This window comes from Babylonia areolata, chromosome 1 (genome assembly GCF_041734735.1).
Source record: "Babylonia areolata isolate BAREFJ2019XMU chromosome 1, ASM4173473v1, whole genome shotgun sequence".
In the NCBI taxonomy this organism is placed as follows: domain Eukaryota; kingdom Metazoa; phylum Mollusca; class Gastropoda; order Neogastropoda; family Buccinidae; genus Babylonia; species Babylonia areolata.
The window spans coordinates 2,194,478-2,214,477 of NC_134876.1; the positions used below are offsets into that span (position 1 = coordinate 2,194,478).

The 20,000-nt window shown below is 44.4% G+C and overlaps 1 protein-coding gene across 1 annotated transcript in view; it reads left to right on the forward strand.

Annotated features, from left to right (window-relative positions):
- LOC143296366 (triple functional domain protein-like) overlaps positions 1–20,000 on the forward strand; it is a 33,583-nt gene that overhangs the window by 4,375 nt on the left and 9,208 nt on the right. Inside the window, exons 2-14 of the mRNA XM_076608279.1 lie at positions 1,846–1,920; positions 6,029–6,143; positions 6,719–6,809; positions 7,284–7,385; positions 8,620–8,733; positions 9,693–9,921; positions 10,614–10,798; positions 11,567–11,689; positions 12,639–12,830; positions 16,663–16,794; positions 18,242–18,370; positions 18,688–18,789; positions 19,293–19,415. Of these exons, the coding sequence (XP_076464394.1) occupies positions 1,846–1,920; positions 6,029–6,143; positions 6,719–6,809; positions 7,284–7,385; positions 8,620–8,733; positions 9,693–9,921; positions 10,614–10,798; positions 11,567–11,689; positions 12,639–12,830; positions 16,663–16,794; positions 18,242–18,370; positions 18,688–18,789; positions 19,293–19,415 (1,712 nt within the window). The remainder of the gene's footprint in view (positions 1–1,845; positions 1,921–6,028; positions 6,144–6,718; positions 6,810–7,283; positions 7,386–8,619; positions 8,734–9,692; positions 9,922–10,613; positions 10,799–11,566; positions 11,690–12,638; positions 12,831–16,662; positions 16,795–18,241; positions 18,371–18,687; positions 18,790–19,292; positions 19,416–20,000) is intronic.

Consider the following 20,000-nt stretch of genomic DNA (forward strand, 5'->3'; position numbering starts at 1 on the left):
TGGGGTCTTTAAAGTACACATTTCATTTGATCTTTTGTACGCATATAACACATGACTCATGAGGGAGGAGGGGATAGGGGGTTCAGGCACTAACAGGTCTGCATGCATTGACCTTGGAGATCAGAAGAAAAAAAAATGCTTGCTTAACTCAGCAGGTGCAGTGACTGGGATATGAACCCAGGACCCACAGATTGAAAGTGCAATGGCTTTAACCACTTGGCTCTTGCACCTGTCACAAAGAGTCTGTCTTCCATGTAGACATACACACAGCCATAGAGTGATAGACACAAACACACACACACACACACACCTCACACAGACACACACACACACACTTGCGCATGTGCATGCACACACACACACACACACTCACACACACACAGATGTAGACACAGATGTAGACTTGCTGATAATGCAAGATCAGGCAGAGGAATCTAGGATAATTTTTTTTCATTTTTTTTCATTACCTTGGTTGCCTACAAGTCCATGGAGCACATGTTTTCATTCTTTTATTTTTCTTTTCTTCTTCATTTTGAAAAGATAAACATCATTAAGTTGATTCTTTGATACATGTATATATATATGTGTGTGTGTGTTTGAATGAAGAAAGAAAGAAAGAAATTTAAATCCTATAGGAACATTTTTTAATTACTCTGAGTCTGACATCCCGTGATGCAAATCAATTATCAAAGGACTGATTTAATTTGCTACAAGTAAGAATTCATGATATTATGTGTGCATGCGCACACACAAGCACACACACGTGCACACTTGCATACAAGCCTGCACAAGTATGCTTGCGCGCACACACACACACACACACACACACACACACACACACACATACACTCCTGCAAGTTGTTTTTGCTTCATGTCATTTAGGTTTTTGTTTTTTAACTTTAATTTTTCACCCTTTTCAGAAAAGATAATTATTTAATCCAGAGCTCAGAATTATTTATCTTTCTCTCGTTCACTGTCACTCTCTCTCTCTCTGTCTCTTTCTCTCAATGTCTGTTCTCTGTTTATCTTTTGTTTGTTCTGTTGTTGTTTTATCTGGGGTTTGAATTCTGTTTTTGCGTTTGATTTTTACCAGCACTTCTATGATTTCCTCTTTTTCTTCCTTCATTCCTTCATTTATTTATTCATTTTCTGTTTCAGTCTTTCCCTTGCTGTAGTTTTCTTTCTTGTCCCTTTCCCCCTTTCTTTCTCTCTTAGAAGAAAATGTGAGTCTGGAAAAGCATCTTGTCTGATTACTTGGTTTTTGGTACTTGTGACAATGTGAGGTTTTGTGCTTTGAGTAGTTTCAGCATTATTGTGTTATTCCAAGGTTTTCTAATAAACAAACTTCTATTATTATGATGATTATAAGTAATACATTAATAATTATTGTGATGATTATTACATAATAATGATGACTATGATGATGATGATAATGATGATGATGATGATGATGTTGATGATTATCATTAAAGTAATGAAAAGTGATATGCTTAGATTTTATCATTCACCGCTCTTTCTCCATCTCTGGACCTTTGGATGATGTCCCTCTTTCATAGAAAAATCTGCCAAGTATGGCCTCAAAACCTATCTCTTAACAAAATAGCTCTCACCCATACCTGCCTTTTTCCATCCATAGTTTCACAAGTCTACTGCCTGCATTTATTCATTAAGTTTTGTCTTTCATTTCTTTGTTTTAGAGTCGTGCATGTGTGTGAAAGTAAGGTGTGAAAACACCTTGAACTGGTTCTATGCAAGTTTTAGGGTAATAGAAGTTTAAATGCATATTTAGCATCATTATTGTTAATAATGGTATTATTGTTATTATCATGGACCATTTTGTGGCAGGTGGCAGACGCAATGATGGTCTGAAGGCAGCTGACATTGTGCCGGTGCTGAGGGAGAGGGTGGCCTATCTTTCAGGTGAGTAGTAACTCTTCCATCGCATTTAACCCCTTGGCTGCCGCTGATGAGCACGCCTGTCAGTGAAGGGCTGAGAGACAGAGATTCTTACAGGTCCAGGTTTCAGTTGCCATTCTTGATTTGTACTTCCTGAATTCTTAGCTTACAGGTCCAGGTTTCAGTTGCCATTCTTGATTTGGACTTCATGCATTATTAGCTTACAGGTCCGGGTTTTAGTTGCCATTCTTGATTTGGACTTCCTGCATTATTAGCTTACAGGTCCGGGTTTCAGTTGCCATTCTTGATTTGGACTTCCTGCATTATTAGCTTACAGGTCTGGTTTTCAGTTGCCATTCTTGATTTGGACTTCCTGCATTCTTAGCTTACAGGCTTACAGGTCTGGTTTTCAGTTGCCATTCTTGATTTGGACTTCCTGCATTCTTAGCTTACAGGCTTACAGGTCTGATTTTCAGTTGCTATTCTTGATTTGGACTTCCTGCATTCTTAGCTTACAGGCTTACAGGTCTGATTTTCAGTTGCTATTCTTGATTTGGACTTCCTGCATTCTTAGCTTACAGGCTTACAGGTCTGATTTTCAGTTGCTATTCTTGATTTGGACTTCCTGCATTCTTAGCTTACAGGCTTACAGGTCTGATTTTCAGTTGCTATTCTTGATTTGGACTTCCTGCATTCTTAGCTTACAGGCTTACAGGTCTGATTTTCAGTTGCTATTCTTGATTTGGACTTCCTGCATATAGAGCTTTAACCATTCAGCTGCTGTTGCGCCTGTCACAAAAAGGAATGAAACAGAATCACAGAACCCGTGTAAATGCTGTTTGTTGTTGTTGTTTTGTTGTTGTTGTTTTTTGGTTAATTTTTTTTCCCATGTAGAGAGGATCTACGTCTTTATTGCTGAAAGTCTGCCACATCCAGTTGCTCAGCAAAATGTTTCACTTGGGCAGAGTCAGAACAGGAGGAAGAGAGAAATGTGAGGGAGAGGAGGGGGAGTGGGAAACGGAGGTTAGTGGGGCAGGGTAGGGGTGGTGGGGCGTGGGTTTAAAAGCAAATCATAAGAGGCTTGTCTTTGTCAAGTTGAGAATTAAAAACCCTTGACAAAAATAACAGTCTGCACAGTAAGCTGATGTGACCATAAACTTGGGGTGTCTGCACACACAATCATTGTGAATCAGGGTCTGTCAAAGCAAGTGTTTTGCGTAAGTGCGTGTCTTGCTTTGAAACAGTTCTGTTATGTTGAAAACAAAATGTTCAAGCAGATGTTTTGCTGGTGTGTGTGTGTGTGTGTGTGTGTGTGTGTGTGTGTGTGTGTGTAACTGTAAGCAGGTTGAACATTAAAAAAGAAATGTGTGAGTGTGTGTGTGTGTGTGTGTGTGTGTGTTTATGTTTATGTGTGTGTATGTGTTTGCATGTGTGTTTGTGTGTGTGTGTGTGTGTGTGTGTGTGTTTGTTTGCACTTGCAGGCTAAAACATTTCAGTCTGATGAGTGTGTGTGTGGTGGTGCGGGTTGGGGGCGGGGATAGCAGGGGGCGGGGTGTGCACATTTGCATGCTCACATGTGCAGGTGCATGGTTACTGAGAAGTTCACCTCACAGAGTTCTGGTTATTAGGTTAGATAACCCTGTATGACTGATGTAGAAAATTGCTGCCTCTTTAAAAGAACAGATCAAACTGAGAGCCCTGTGCTGTCAACAGTACTGGAGTATCTTTGTGTCTGAAGTAATTTTGTTGTAACCCCCCCCCCCCACCCCCTTGCACACACACACACACACACACACACACACACACACACACACACACACACACACACACACACACACACACACACACACTCCATTTTCAGTTTTTTTGTCTGCCTGGAAATGTATTTGTTTTCCTATCAAAGGTAGGCTTTTCTGCAGAATTTTGCCATGGACATTCCTTTTGTTGCTGTGGATTCTTTTACATGTGCAAAGTGCATGCTGCACACAAGACCTTGTTTTATCATCTTATCCGAATGACTGACGTCCAGACCACCGCTTAAGATCTAGAGGAGAGGGCAAAAATTCTGGCGAGTGTGGGATTCGAACCAGTGCACTCAGATTCTCTCACTTTCTTTCTTGGTGGAGGCATTACATTTAAGCCAGCACTCCACTTTGGTGGAGCTGTGTGTGTGTGGGTGAGGATAGGCTTTGGTGGAGCCGTGTGTGTGTGTGTGAGGATAGGCTTTGGTGGAGCCGTGTGTGTGTGTGCGAGGATAGGCTTTGGTGGAGCCGTGTGTGTGTGTGGGTGAGGATAAGCTTTGGTGGAGCTCTGTGTGTGTGGGGGTGAGGATAGGCTTTGGTGGAGCCGTGTGTGTGTGTGGGTGAGGATAGGCTTTGGTGGAGCCGTGTGTGTGGGGGTGAGGATAGGCTTTGGTGGAGCCGTGTGTGTGTGTGTGAGGATAGGCTTTGGTGGAGCCGTGTGTGTGTGTGTGAGGATAGGCTTTGGTGGAGCCGTGTGTGTGTGTGGGTGAGGATAGGCTTTGGTGGAGCCGTGTGTGTGTGGGTGAGGATAGGCTTTGGTGGAGGTGTGTGTGTGTGGGTGAGAATAGGCTTTGGTGGAGCTGTGTGTGTGGGGGTGAGGATAGGCTTTGGTGGAGCTGTGTGTGTGTGGGTGAGGATAGGCTTTGGTGGAGCTGTGTGTGTGTGGGTGAGGATAGGCTTTGGTGGAGCCGTGTGTGTGTGGGTGAGGATAGGCTTTGGTGGAGCTGTGTGTGTGTGGGTGAGGATAGGCTTTGGTGGAGCTGTGTGTGTGTGGGTGAGGATAGGCTTTGGTGGAGCCGTGTGTGTGTGGGTGAGGATAGGCTTAGGTGGAGCTGTGTGGGTGAGGATAGGCTTTGGTGGAGCCGTGTGTGTGTGGGTGAGGATAGGCTTTGGTGGAGCCGTGTGTGTGTGTGGGTGAGGATAGGCTTTGGTGGAGCTGTGTGGGTGAGGATAGGCTTTGGTGGAGCTGTGTGTGTTGGCTGGGATGTAGGGGTGTGGTAGAGGATGTGATGGTGGAGAAAGGGGCATAAAGGAAAGAGAGGGACAGGAAAATGGGGAGAAAATTACTAGGGAATGCTTGAACTGTTTTTTTTTTTTTTTCTCTTTTCTGTTTTTCTTCACAGTGGCAATTTTCTGTAAAATTCATACACACATATGTATTAGATGTATTACTGTGTGTAGATCATTGCTCTGACATTATGGCCTTGTGTATAATGTATGCATTTTTCATTTTCACTCTAAGTTAAATATGCCGTGTTGTTATTTATTTTTGTGTGTGGTGTCATAGGAGAGTTCTTTTTAAAGAAGCTCAAGATGTGCTGAAATGAACTGAATTGAAATGAAAGTATTGATATTGTTTGTTTCATGTGATAGCGAGAATTGTGCATGAATGTATACATGTATGCGTGGGTGAGCGCTCATGTGTGTGTGTGTGTGTGCATCTGCATGCATGTGTGTGCGGGCATGTGTGCTTGCATGTGTGTTTGTGTGTGTGTGTGTGTGCATGATTGTGTGTTCAGTTTTTGGTTGGTTTGTTTACTAACATAGTTGATGCTCCAGTCTCTATGTTTGTCTGTCTGTCTCTTTGTCTCGAACACGTCCTTTTGTTTGCTTATTTTGTGTCTGTGTATCTAACAGTTTTATGCATGTGGTCTGTGTGTGTGTGTGTGTGTGTCTGTCTCTGTGTCTGTGTGTATGTGTCTGTCAGTGTGTATGTTTCTGTTTGTGTTTCTGTGTCTGTTGTCTGTGTGTATGTCTGCTTATATGTGTGTGTGGATAAATACACACAAGCACCTGTATACACACGCAACATGTCACTGGTACACACACAGTTTTGTATTTGTATTTGTATTTCTTTTTATCACAACAGATTTCTCTGTGTGAAATTCGGGCTGCTCTCCCCAGGGAGAGCGCATCGCTACACTACAGCGCCACCCATTTTTTTGTATTTTTTTCCTGCGTGTAGTTTTAGTTGTTTTTCCTATCGAATTATGTATATGTTAATCTATAATATATAATACACACACACACACACACACACACACACACACACACACACACACAAATATATATCTGCATACATTGACTTTGTTTTGTTTTTTTTAATGCAGGTGGACGAGACAAACGTGGTGGGCCCATTCTGACCTTCCCATCCCACACTCACCCTGAGCGACTCAAATATGATGATCTGCGGCGCCTTCTGACATATCTTGCCAGTGTACCTAGGTAGGGAAGGACAGCATTTTCTCCCATTTACCTTTTCTCTCCTCCCCCACCGCCCCCCTCAACCACCACCCTTTCCCACATGTTCTTCTTTGCTATGGAATGAAATACTTAATTGGGTTTGTGTTTTTGTGTGTGTGTGTGTGTATCATTCCTGTTGTTGGGTGTACATATTTTTGAATCAGTGTTTGAGATGGATTTGATGTTAAGGGTTGCCAGTTCCCTGTTCCACCACCTTCCCCCCCCCCGCCCCCCCCGACCCCCCTAGCCCCCCACACACCCCCTCAACCCCTCCTTCCCCCACCACCAACACAAAAAGTGTCTGTGACACTTTAGTTTTTGTTTGTCCATTGATAGGTATCGCTGTATTATGAATATAAAATAAAATATAGGGGTGTATGATTGAGAGTGAAGATGCAGGAATTGTTGATTGATTCATACATGAGAGAAGAATAAATAAAAGATGTTTTGGAAAAAAAAACGAAACAAAAAAAAACAACAACAACAAACGACAACAACAACACACGCAGCACCAACACTTAGAAATAAGCGTTGTTCCTGTGTATTGTCGTCATCAGCGATGAAGTGCGGGAAAAGGGATTCACCGCAGTTCTCGACATGCGGGGATCCAAGTGGGAGACAGTGAAACCTGTCCTGAAGGCTCTGCAAGTAGGTTTTGTTTTTAGCTTCTTCTTTAAAAAATATTATTATTCTTGTTACATTTGCTTTTCTGTTGGTTTTTTGTTTTCCTGATTGTCTGTCTGTTTATCTCTTCCTCTAGGTCTGTTGCTGTATATGTTTGTGTATAATTATGTGCGTGTGTTTCTGTGTGTGTGTGTGTGTGTGTGTGAGTGAGAGAGAGAGAGAGAGAGAGTTCCTTTGATAAAATGTGGCCTTTTGGATATGTTTATATCATGCTGTGTATCAATACTGTTAAATATCTCTTCAGTAGTTCAGATGTATACATGTGTGTGTTTCTTGTATGCCATCTTGTGCTGTTGTATGCCATTATGCACTATTGTATATATGTACTGTTCCGTATGATGCACTATATAGTGAGTTTGCGCCATATGTATTGTTGTTTTGCTATTATTATTGTTATTAGTATTATTATCATTATTATTATTACTGTTATTCTTTCAGGAATGCTTCCCGGGCAACATTCACATGGCCTACATCATCAAGCCTGGGGGCTTCTGGGAGAAGCAGCGCACCAGTCTGGGCAGTGCAAAGTACAACTTTGAAGTAAGCTTAACAACTGTCAACTGTAACTATTTGGAGGAAGGAAAATGCTGAGTTTGTTGCTGGATTATGACATTAAGTTGAAAAAAAAAACCCACCAAAGAACATAATGTAGTATATAAGCAGTTGAGACAAAAAAAAAATGCAAAGCAGTTAGATTTTGTGTTCTGTAGATTTTTATCCTCTGATGGTGAGAACACTGCCTCTATAAAGATAAGAACAGTTTCTATAAGGGCAACAGCATCATTTCTTTAAAGGCAAGAACACCATTTCTGTGAAGGTAAGAACACTGTTTCTGTAAAGGTAAGAACATCAGTTTGGTAAACCTAAGAACACTGTTTCTGTCAATATACAATTTTCATGGACCTTGAAAGGTATAAGCGCATAACTTTGACAAACGATAGTCATATGGGTCTAAGAGGTGAAAGGAAATGATAAGGCTGGCTTTTTTCAGGCTTTGAAGAAATACAGCACAGTGTTGCCTTTGGAATATGATTGTTTGATCTTGAAAATACTTGTCTTCTCCCATAGCAGTACAAAGTGCAGAGTTTCGTGTTTGTATATTCAGACCAATAGGATCTCAGTCGACAACCCAAAATTTTGCTGTTTGCCCAGAACAATATGATTTCAGTTCACAGCTAAACTGATTATTGAATGTTCAGACCAGTAGGATCCCAGTTTACAGCCCAAATCGTGGTAGTTGTATGTTCAAGACCATGATCTCAATTGATAAACAAAATGTTCGTTGCATGTTCAGACCAGTATGGTCTCAATCAACAGCCAATGTGTTTGTTGCATGTTCAAACCAATATGATCTCAATCAACGAGCCGAGCCAGTGTGTTCGTTGCATGTTCAAACCAATATGATCTCAATCAACAACCAGTGTGTTCGTTGCATGTTCAAACCAATATGATCTCAATCAACAGTCATTGTGTTTGTTGCATGTTCAAACCAATATGATCTCAGTCGCCAACCAAAGTGTTTGTTGTATATTCAGACCAATATGATCTCCATCACCAACCAAGGTTTGTTGCATGTTCAGACCAATAATATTGTCTCAATTGACAACCAAAATGTTTGTTACATTTTCAGACCAATAATATTATCTCAATCGACAACCAAAATGGTTGTAGTGTGTTTAGACCAGTGTGATCTCAGTCAACAACCAAAATGTTTGCTGTGTGTTCAGACTAATATGATCTCAGTCACTGACCAAAATGTTTGTTGCATGTTCAGACCAACATGATCTCAATCGACAACCTGCCCAAGGTGATTGACTCGACACAGCTGACCTGGGAGTTTGATGGGTCTCTGGACTACGATCACGAGCAGTGGATACAGCTCAGGCTGGTACGTAACCTGTTCACCAACAACAGTCTGTGAAATGGATTGATGTAACATAGTCACCGCTTCCTTCCCTCATACACACATACACACGCATGCGTGCACGCAGACACACACACACACACACACACACACACACACTGTGTATTTAGTAAAATACTGTATCCCATCACTGTGCTGGTGTTGTTGATGCCATCTCAGGAGGGAAGTGGCAGAATGGTAAAGACACTCAGCTGCCAATACAGAGTCCAAGAGGGTGTGGGTTCAAATCCCACTCTCGCCCTTTCTCCCAAGTTTGACTGGAAAATCAAACTTGAGCGTCTAGTCTTTCGGATGAGATGATAAACCGAGGGTCCTGTGTGCAGCACGCACTTAGCGCACTGAAAAAGAACCCATGGCAAGGAGAGTGTTGTCCTCTTGGCAAAATTATGTAAAAAGAAATTTACTCTGATAGGTACACAAATATATAAGCATGCACTCAAGGCTGACTATGCATGTTAGGTTAATCTGCTGGTCAGGCATCTGCCTAGCAGATGTGGTGTAGCATATATGGATTCCTCCAAACGCAGTGACACTTCCTTGAGAAACTGAAACTGAAAGACACCAACACTGGCACTGCATGTATTATTTTGCACATTGATTCTGCACATTGTCAGGCTGATGCTAATCATTTTAGCTATTTTTAGAGAATAAAGCAAAGTACAAACTGTTATTTATGTGCTTTGCATATACACACACATGCACTCACACGCACACACACACACACACACACACACACACACACACACCACAAAGCAATGCAGTGCAACGCAACACAACACAACACAACACAACACAACACAACACAACACAACAACACACACACACACACACACACACACACACACACACACACACACACAGTGTATATTCAGAAGAAGAAAAATATACGGTATCCCATGACTTTGCTGGTGGGCACCATGCAGATGCTGGAGGAGTTCATCTGGAAGGCCCTGGACCTGCTGGACAAGCTGGATGAGCTGGGCCAGATCCTAACCGACCCTGAGCTGCCTGAGGACCTGGGAGGGGCGCGCCACGTCCTGGACGAGCACAACCACCTCAAGCGCCGGGTCACGCTGGCCCCCGTGGAGCAGCTGTCCATGGAGGGCCACCACATCCTCACCAAGATCACCGGGGAGATCCCTGGGCAGTCAGGTCTGTTTGTGTGTGTGTTGTGTGTCTGTGGGTGTTGCAGAGATGCCAGCTGTTAGGATTTGGCCGCATTTTGTCACGCAGTTTGTTCTGACGTCATGCCAACGTTAAAGTTGTTCCGACAAGTTCATTTTCGACTACATAGCATGGTCACATGCTTTTCTGTCGTAACATTGCCCAGACGCTGTAGACCTATCGATCATTAGGCCAGGGGAGTCACTGCTAACTTTGGTCTCACATGATGATGCTCAGCTAATCATGTACATGTTTACATTGAAACAGCATTGAGTGGACCAATCAGCTTAATTGTTTACTTGAACAAGAGAGAATATGGCCAAATCAAGTTGCATCTCAGTCAAACAGCGTCTGGGCCCGGTGGATTAAACTATGGAGTGTTTGTATGCTTTGTTGATAAAATGTGTGTCTGCTGATGTGGTTTGGAGTGTGAGTGTTCCTACCAATTTCAAATTGTCTCTACCAAATTTCCTGATTGTTCCAACAAACATTTGACAGGGGTTGGCGTCTCTGGTGTTGTGATCATCTTGGCACCAATTTTTTATTCCTTTAAGAAGTGTAAAAAATGAATATTTGCAAATGTTTTTTGGTGAGAATTAAAAAAAAAAGAAAAAAAAGGTGATATTTTTCCAAGCAGCATAACTTATCGTTCATTCCAGCATTGTGTTTCCATTCCACAGGGAGCGTCGGCAGGCGGACCAAGATCTCAGGAAACACGGACTTCCAGAGCGCGGTGCCGCAGATCTCACAGCTGCTGGAGAACCTGCAGTCGACCAAGCAGCACCTGAACCAGCTGTGGGTGGTGAAGAAGATGAGGCTGGAACAGTGCCTGCAGCTCCGCATCTTTGAGGAGGATGTAGAGAAGGTGAGCAACAAGAGCCGGCAAATGGCTGTGTCATCCTTTTGTGGAGACTCAGAGAAACTTTCAGCGAACCTTTCAGGATCTACCAGAATCAGCTTTCTGAAGCGTGGGAGGAGTGTCCCTTGTGTAAATTGAAAGCCTGCCTTGGTTCTGCATAGTCCATGTCCAGATTTATTGTGTTTTCTCATACATACCTCTTCCTACTTCTTTTGCATTGATAGGCTGTAGCTCCCACATTTGCTCGTATGTACTTGTGGGTGATTACATGCAGGACTGTTTTCACCCCGTCACACAGGCAACCATACTCCATTTTCAGGGGTGTGCATTGCTGGGTATGTTCTTAGTTTCCGTAAACCACTGGCATTGATCACGAGATCTTTATGATTAATGTGCACATTTGATCTTCTGTGTGCATATGCACACAAAGGGGGTTGAGGAGGCTACTAGCACGTCTGCAACACCTGTTGATCGGAACAATCTCCACCCTGAACTCACCAGGTGTGGTGAGCGGGATTCAAACACAGGTGCCCCAGTTTGAAAGTCTAATGCTTTTAACCTTTAACCCTTCTGCTGTTGCACCCTTCTTTGCAGCACAAAGTTTCATGGCTGTTTTGTGACCCTTTTGTGTGTTGTTTGGTTTTACATCTTTTCACATAGTGTGTTTTTTGTGACTGTGTGTGTGTGCATGTGTGTGTGTGTGTATGTGTGCGTGTGTGTGTGCGTGTGTGCGTGCATGTATGTGTGTGTGTGTGTGTGTGTGTGTGTGTGCAGATGTTTGAGTGGATCAGCCACAACCGTGACCTGTTCCTGGTGAACTACACGGAGATTGGCACCTGTCACCAGATGGCTGTGGCCCTGGAGTCTGAGCACTGTCAGTTTGCCACCAGTGCTGAGGTCAGTGTGTGTGTGTGTGTGTGTGTATGTGTGTGTGTGTGTATGTATGTGTGTGTGTCAGTGTCTGAGGATGTGTATGTGTGTGTGTGTGTGTAGGTGTTTGTATGTGTGTGTGTGTGTGTTGGGGTGGGTGGGGGGGGGGGCGCTGGGTGGATGGGTGTGTGTGTGTGTGTGTGTGTGTAGGTGTTTGTATGTGTGTGGGGGGGGGAGGGATGGTTGGGTGGATGTGTGTGTGTAGGTGTGTGTATGTGTATGTGTGTGTGTGTGTGTACGTAGGTGTTTGTATGTGTGTGTGGGGGAGGGGATGTGGGAGGAGATGGATGTGTGTGTGTGTAGGTGTTTGTATGTGTGTGTGGCGGGGGATGGGGGAGGGGTTGGGTGGATGGATGTGTGTGTGTGTGTGTGTGTGTCTGTGTGTGTGGATGTATGGTTGTGTCTGTGAGGGAGTTTGTGTGTGGGGTGTTAGGGTTGGGATGTGGATGGGATGCATGCGCAAAAGGGCATGCGTGTGTGTTTTCAAGAGGGTTGCATGAGTGTGTGCGGGTGGTTAGGACTGGGTGGGAATATGTGGGTGGGTAGGAAAATATGCTTTGGTGTGTGTGGATGGTTTGGTGTGGGGGGGTTGTTTGCCAAGCCTCCCAGTTTTAAGTATATTTTAGTTTTTCAGAACTGTTTTGTGTCTCTCAGTTATTTTGTTGTATTTACTGTTATCATTTGTAGTATAGTTATTATTAGCAGTAGAAGCAGTAGCTATGGTAGTATCATTATGTTTTTATATATATTTATTATCATCATGATTAAAAGTATTATTATTATTATCATTATCATTATCCTTCTTCGTCTTATTGTATTTATACATCTTAATATATATGTATACATTTTTCTATACAATAAAAAAAACACCAAAAACAAACACACACTAAAAGCACTCTGTCTGTGTGCCTCCCAGAATGTGTACGTGAATGTGAGCCGCATCCTGGCCATGGCCCAGCGGATGTGCGACTCTGGCCACTACGCCTCCAACATGATCCGCGTGGAGGCCGGCCGCCTGGAGCGGGAGTGGAAGAGCTTGGCGGCCGCGCTGGAAGACCGCAGCACAGTGCTGAGGATGTCTGTCTTCTTCCACAAAAAGGCCGAGATGGTCAGTTCAGCGTTTTGTGCCTTTCAGTGTTTGTTGTGTGTGTGCTGAGGATGTCTATCTTCTTCCACAAAAAGGCCGAGATGGTCGGTTGAGCGTTTTGTGCCGTTCAGTGTGTGTTGTGTGTGTGCTGACGATGTCTATCTTCTTCCACAAAAAGGCCGAGATGGTCGGTTGAGCGTTTTGTGCCGTTCAGTGTGTGTTGTGTGTGTGCTGACGATGTCTGTCTTCTTCCACAAAAAGGCCGAGATGGTCAGTTCAGGGTTTTGTGCCGTTCAGTGTGTGTTGTGTGTGTGCTGACGATGTCTGTCTTCTTCCATAAACAGGCCGAGATGGTCGGTTTAGTGTTTTGTGCCGTTTAGTGTGTTGTGTGTGTGCTGACGATGTCTGTCTTCTTCCACAAACAGGCTGAGATGGTCGGTTTAGTGTTTTGCTGTTTAGTGTGTGTTGTGTGTGTGCTGAGGATGTCTGTCTTCTTCCACTAAAAGGCCGAGATGGTCGGTTGAGTGTTTTGTGCCGTTTAGTGTGTTGTGTGTGTGCTGACGATGTCTGTCTTCTTCCACAAACAGGCTGAGCTGGTCGGTTTAGTGTTTTGTGCCATTTAGTTTGTGTTGTGTGTGTGCTGAGGATGTCAGTCTTCTTCCACAAACAGGCTGAGCTGGTCGGTTTAGTGTTTTGTGCCATTTAGTTTGTGTTGTGTGTGTGCTGAGGATGTCTGTCTTCTTCCACAAACAGGCTGAGCTGGTCGGTTTAGTGTTTTGTGCCGTTTAGTGTGTTGTGTGTGTGCTGAGGATGTCTGTCTTCTTCCACAAACAGGCTGAGCTGGTCGGTTTAGTGTTTTGCTCTTTAGTGTGTGTTGTGTGTTTACTGACAATGTCTCTCTTCTACAAAATGGCCGAGATGGTCGGTTCAGTGTCAGTGTGTTGTGTATGTGTGTCGGAGTGTTTATGGGGGATGGGAAGAAAGGATGTGTGTGGTGGGTGTGTGCGTGTGCGTGTGGAGGGGTTGTTTTGTGTGTGTGTGTGTGTGTGGGTGTATCACTATGTTTGTGTATACGGGGAGAGGGGGGAGGGCTGTGTGTGGTGGGTGGGCGTGTGGGATGTGTGTGTGTGTGGAGGGGTGGGTTTGTGTGTGTGTGTGGAGGGGTGGGTTTGTGTGTGTGTGTGTGTGGAGGGGTTGTTTTGTGTGTGTGTGTGGGTGTATCACTATGTTTGTGTATACGGGGAGAGGGGGGAGGGCTGTGTGTGGTGGGTGGGCGTGCGGGATGTGTGTGTGTGTGGAGGGGTGGGTTTGTGTGTGTGTGTGTGGAGGGGTGGGTTTGTGTGTGTGTGTGGAATAGCCTGGCAGCTGTGCTGGAGAACTGCAACACCGTGCTTAGAATGTCCGTCTTCTTCCACAAAAAGGCTGAGATGGTCAGTTCAGCGTTTTGTGCCATTTAGTGTGTGCTGTGTGTGTTGTGTGTGTGCTGAGGATGTCTGTCTTCTTCCACAAAAAGGCTGAGATGGTCAGTTCAGTGTTTTGTGCTGTTTGAGCGTTTTGCTGTTTAGTGTGTGTTGTGTGTGTGCTGATGATGTCCATCTTCTGCCACAAAAAGACCGAGATGGTCAGTTTAGTGTTTTTGCCTGTAGTGTGTGTTGTGTGTGGGTTGTTTGTGTGGGGCGTGGGGTGGGGAGGATGTGTGTAGTGGGGGGTGTTGTGTGTATTGGGGTTGGTGTGTGGGGGTGTGTGTTGTGGGTAAGAGGGGGGAAGGATGTGTGTAGTGGGGGGCGTTGTGTGTATTGGGGTTGGTGTGTGGGGGTGTGTGTTGTGGGGAAGAGGGGGGAAGGATGTGTGTAGTGGGGGGTGTTGTGTGTATTGGGGTTGGTGTGTGGGGGTGTGTGTTGTGGGGAAGAGGGGGGAAGGATGTGTGTAGTGGGGGGTGTTGTGTGTATTGGGGTTGGTGTGTGGGGGTGTGTGTTGTGGGGAAGAGGGGGGAAGGATGTGTGTAGTGGGGGGTGTTGTGTGTATTGGGGTTGGTGTGTGGGGGTGTGTGTTGTGGGGAAGAGGGGGGAAGGATGTGTGTAGTGGGGGGTGTTGTGTGTATTGGGGTTGGTGTGTGGGGGTGTGTGTTGTGGGTAAGAGGGGGGAAGGATTGTGTGGTGGGGGGTGTTGTGTGTATTGGGGTTGGTGTGTGGGGGTGTGTGTTGTGGGGAAGAGGGGGGAAGGATGTGTGTAGTGGGGGGTGTTGTGTGTATTGGGGTTGGTGTGTGGGGGTGTGTGTTGTGGGGAAGAGGGGGGGAAGGATGTGTGTGGTGGGGGGTGTTGTGTGTATTGGGGTTGGTGTGTGGGGGTGTGTGTTGTGGGGAAGAGGGGGGAAGGATGTGTGTAGTGGGGGGTGTTGTGTGTATTGGGGTTGGTGTGTGGGGGTGTGTGTTGTGGGGAAGAGGGGGGAAGGATGTGTGTAGTGGGGGGTGTTGTGTGTATTGGGGTTGGTGTGTGGGGGTGTGTGTTGTGGGGAAGAGGGGGGAAGGATGTGTGTAGTGGGGGTGTTGTGTGTATTGGGGTTGGTGTGTGGGGGTGTGTGTTGTGGGGAAGAGGGGGGAAGGATGTGTGTAGTGGGAGGTGTTGTGTGTATTGGGGTTGGTGTGTGGGGGTGTGTGTTGTGGGGAAGAGGGGGGAAGGATGTGTGTAGTGGGAGGTGTTGTGTGTATTGGGGTTGGTGTGTGGGGGTGTGTGTTGTGGGGAAGAGGGGGGAAGGATGTGTGTAGTGGGGGGTGTTGTGTGTATTGGGGTTGGTGTGTGGGGGTGTGTGTTGTGGGGAAGAGGGGGGAAGGATGTGTGTAGTGGGGGGTGTTGTGTGTATTGGGGTTGGTGTGTGGGGGTGTGTGTTGTGGGGAAGAGGGGGGAAGGATGGGTGTGGTGGGTGTGTGAGTTGGTGGGGGTGGGTTGTGTTTGGAGGGGTTGGTTTTTGTGTGTGGGTGTGTGTGTGTTGGGGGTGAGGGGGGAAGGATGTGTGTGGTGGGTGTGTGTGTGTGGAGGGGTGGGTTTGCGTGTGTGTGTGTGTGTGTGTGTGTGTGTGTGTGTGTGTTGGGGGGCTGATAGGGTGGTGTGCGAGTATTGGTGTGAGTGTTGGGTGTGTGTGTGTGTGTGTGTGGTGGGGGGTTATGTGCATGGATATGGTTGATATGCATGGATATGTGTGTTGGAGTTGGTGAGGTGGTAGGAAGTTTGTTGTCTACTGGTTGTGTTGTCATAAAGGTTATGAAGAGGCTGAATGCAAATGAACATATATCATTGGTAATGCACTCCAGATTTTCTGTGGATGAAAGCTAATATCTTACTCATTGATCTCCTTAAAAGCAAACAAGCAGCCACACACACACAAAAAATAGCGAACTTGTCAACCTGTTCATCATTTAATCAAATTTTGTTTAAATGATGTACATTCAACTTGTCATCTAATGAACAATTTGACCAAATATTGCACAAATACTACAGTGAAAATCAAGTAAATTGATACCTAAAAGAAAAGGACAGAAAGAGCTGAATCAAAAACAAACAGCACATTTACAAAGAAGTCAAACGTCATAAACCAGTAAACAAAAGCAAAGGCTTTAGGCTGATCTGTTTGACTAGTGAACAAAGAGAACAAATAATCAGCACAAAAAATGACTTGACAACACGTTTTTGAGGTGTTACAGAGTTTCATTTCAAATCCAGTCATGTTTACAGCCAATAAACTGCAACTTTGCCATCTTGGGGAACTGTACAGAACTTAAAATCAAATGCTTGTGCTGTTTTTGGGTCTGATCACAGTTGAAGGAAAAGGCTCACACTGTTTGTGGTTTGATTGCAGTACCTTGACCAGGTGATCGTGTGGCAGTCAGCCTGTGAGAACACCAAGATCCCCACCTGTATCGGGGACCTGGAGGAAGGCTTGCAGAATCACCAGGACCTCATTGAGAACATCAGCCAGATGTATGCTGAGGTAATGTAATAACACACACACACACACACACACACACACACACACACACACAGAGGCAGGGAGGATGCAGTGGTGTGTGTGTGTGTGTGTAGTGATGTGACAAGCATTGCTGTGACAATGTGATGACCTGTGAGAATGTGACGAACATTACTTGTGACTGTGTGACAGGCATTACTTGTGATAATGTGACAGATATAAGCTGTGATGATGTGACCAGAGATGCCAACTGTTATGATTTTGCCTTATTTTGTTATGCTTGATACAGTTTATTCCGATGTTAGGCCAACATCCAAATTGTTCCGACGAGTTCATTTTCAACTACGTAGCAGTTAGCATGGTTACACCCAGATGCTCTAGACCCATCGATCATGAGGCCAGAGCAGTCACTACTAACCGTGGTCTCATGTGATGACGCGAAGTTAACTGCGTGTGTGTTAGCAGTGAAACAGCATTGAGTGGACCAATCAGCTTAATCGCTTGCCTGAACAAGAGAGAACGTGGCTAAATCAAGTTGTATCGTGTTCAAACAGCGTCAGGGCCTGGACGATAAAATGTGTGTCTGCTGATGTGGCTTGGAGTGCGAGTGTTCCTATCAATTCAAAATGTTACTGCCAAATTTTCTGATTGTTCCTACAAACACTTGACAGGGGTTGACATCTCTGTGTGACAAACATTACTTGCGATGATGTGGCAAACATTACCTTTGATGGTGTGATGAACATTACCTATGATGATGTGATGAACATTACTTGTGTGGAACATTACCTGTGACAGTGTGATGAAGATTTCTTGTGACCAACAAACATTTTGACAAAGAATACCTGTGACGAACATTACCTGTGATGCTGTGACTAACATTACCTTTGACAGTTTGACTATACATTACCTGTGATGATTGGACAAACATTATATGTGATGATGTGACTGACATTACCTTTGACAGTTTGACTGTACATTGCCTGTGATGATGTGACAAACATTACATGTGATGATGTGACAAACATTACCTGTGGCAGTGTGACAAACAGTTTAATGAACATTACCTGCAATGATGTGACAAACACCTGTGATATGACAAACATTACCTTTGATGATGTGACAAACATGACTTGTGATGATGCAATGATTATTACCTGTGACGCCCATTACTTGTTGAAGATGTGATGACCATTACCTGTGATGTGATGACCATTACCTGTGACACTATGACGACCATTTCCTGTGACGGTGTGATGAACATTACCTGTGACAACCATTACCTGCGACGATGTGACGACCATTACCTGTGACGATGTGATGACCATTACCTGTGACAACCATTACCTGTGGCGCTGTGATGAACATGACCTGTGATGAACATGACCTGTGACGATGTGATGAATGTTACCTGTGACGACCCATTTACCTGTTGACGATATGACGACCGTTACCTGTGATGACGCAACAGGTGTGTGGGGATGGGAAAGCCCTGCTGGACACCCTGCAGACCCCGGTCAGCTCTAGCAGCGCCAACTCCATCACTGCCAAGGCAGACTACTCTGAGGCTGCTGGACACGTCCTTGATGTTGTGCATGAGGTTGGGACACCATTTGTGTGTGTGTGTGGGTGTGTGTGCACCTGTGTGCATGTGTAGGGTATTTTTGTCATGTGTGTGTGTGCATGTTTGTGTGTGTACTTGTGTGTGTGTGTGTGTGTGTGTGTATGTGTGTTCATACCTGCAATTTGCAGTATTGTCTTTGTGAATAGATATATATATATATATGTGTGTGTTTGTGTGTGTGTGTGTGTGTTGTTTTTTTCATGTGTAGAAGTATGCTATAATGCACTATTGTAAATGTGTGGTTTCATGTAAGGCACTGAGGACTTCATTATCGTTAACTGTGATTTGTGAAGGTGCTGGCCAACCAGAGGCACCTGGAGCATGTGTGGCATGCCAAGAAAGTCAAACTTCACCAGCGTCTGGGGCTCCGACTTTTCCAGCAGGACGTTAAACAGGTGAGAGACACTCTGCTTCTCATAACCACAAATGCCACATATGCAGTCACAATGTACGTTTTTGATATATATATGAGACACAGATAAACGTAGTGAGAACGAATCAATAGCTGTTTGGAAAGAGGTGCAAGAAGTGTGGTTGACATGCGTGATGGATCTTACCAGCTGCTGATCAGAACAAATCCAGTCAGATCTGGAATGTTCAGAAACTGAAGTTTGATGCATTTTGCAAGTATTAGAGTCGATCTGGAAACAGGCTCGATTTTGAAAATGTGGTTGTTGTTTTTTTTTAATGCATTTAATATACTGGCTGTAGTGTTTGTTGTACGAGGCATCATACTCAGATTGGTTGATAAAAAGGTGCTGGTATTATTTAATTTGCTTTTGAATCATTCCACAAGAGCACTGGGTATATGATTATTTTTAAGGGGCAGGATGATGTACAGGAACACTACGTAGCCCTGATGACCTGTTTTGTACAGAACTGATGTGCTTGTCACCAGGTGATTGACTGGCTGAACAACCACGGGGACGTGTTCCTGAAAAAGAACACATTTATCGGAAAGACTCTGCAGAGAGCCAAAGCACTGCAGAAAAGCCACGAACACTTTGAAAATGTGGCAAGGGTGAGTAAGTCTGCTCCCAGCTGTTTCCATCCTGTGTTATGATTGACTGGAAGATAATGGTGCAGGGAACATGAAAGGACGGGAGAAGGAATGAGAGAAGAGGAACTGATTAGGACAAAGCCATTGTACTCTTTTTCACATTCTTATATGGATGTCATGTCGCTGTTTGTTGTTGTTGTTTTATTTCCAAGTATATGTTGTTTATATTATAGCTGCTAATTTAGTATTTTTCATTTAGCTGTTCTTGTGTGTGTGCTTACGCAGTTGCTTTATTGTAATAGATGGGCATGAGGCTTAAATTGCTGAAGATTTAGAAAGATTTTTGTTTTGGAAATTGTTATCAGACCACAGAAGACAACTGTAACCAAAATTACCATAGTTTGGTGATTGAAATCAGACTTCAGAAGATAACTGGAACCAAAAACACCATTGTTTCAAATCTGTGAAAGTACAACAAGTCAGGCATCATTTTAAATGAAATTTGGCTGGCATGTGACTGAAGCCTGGAATTCATTTATTTCTGTGAGACTGCACCCAGAGCAACCATGTCAAATACCAGGAGAGGCCAACCCAGTTTTCCAGATT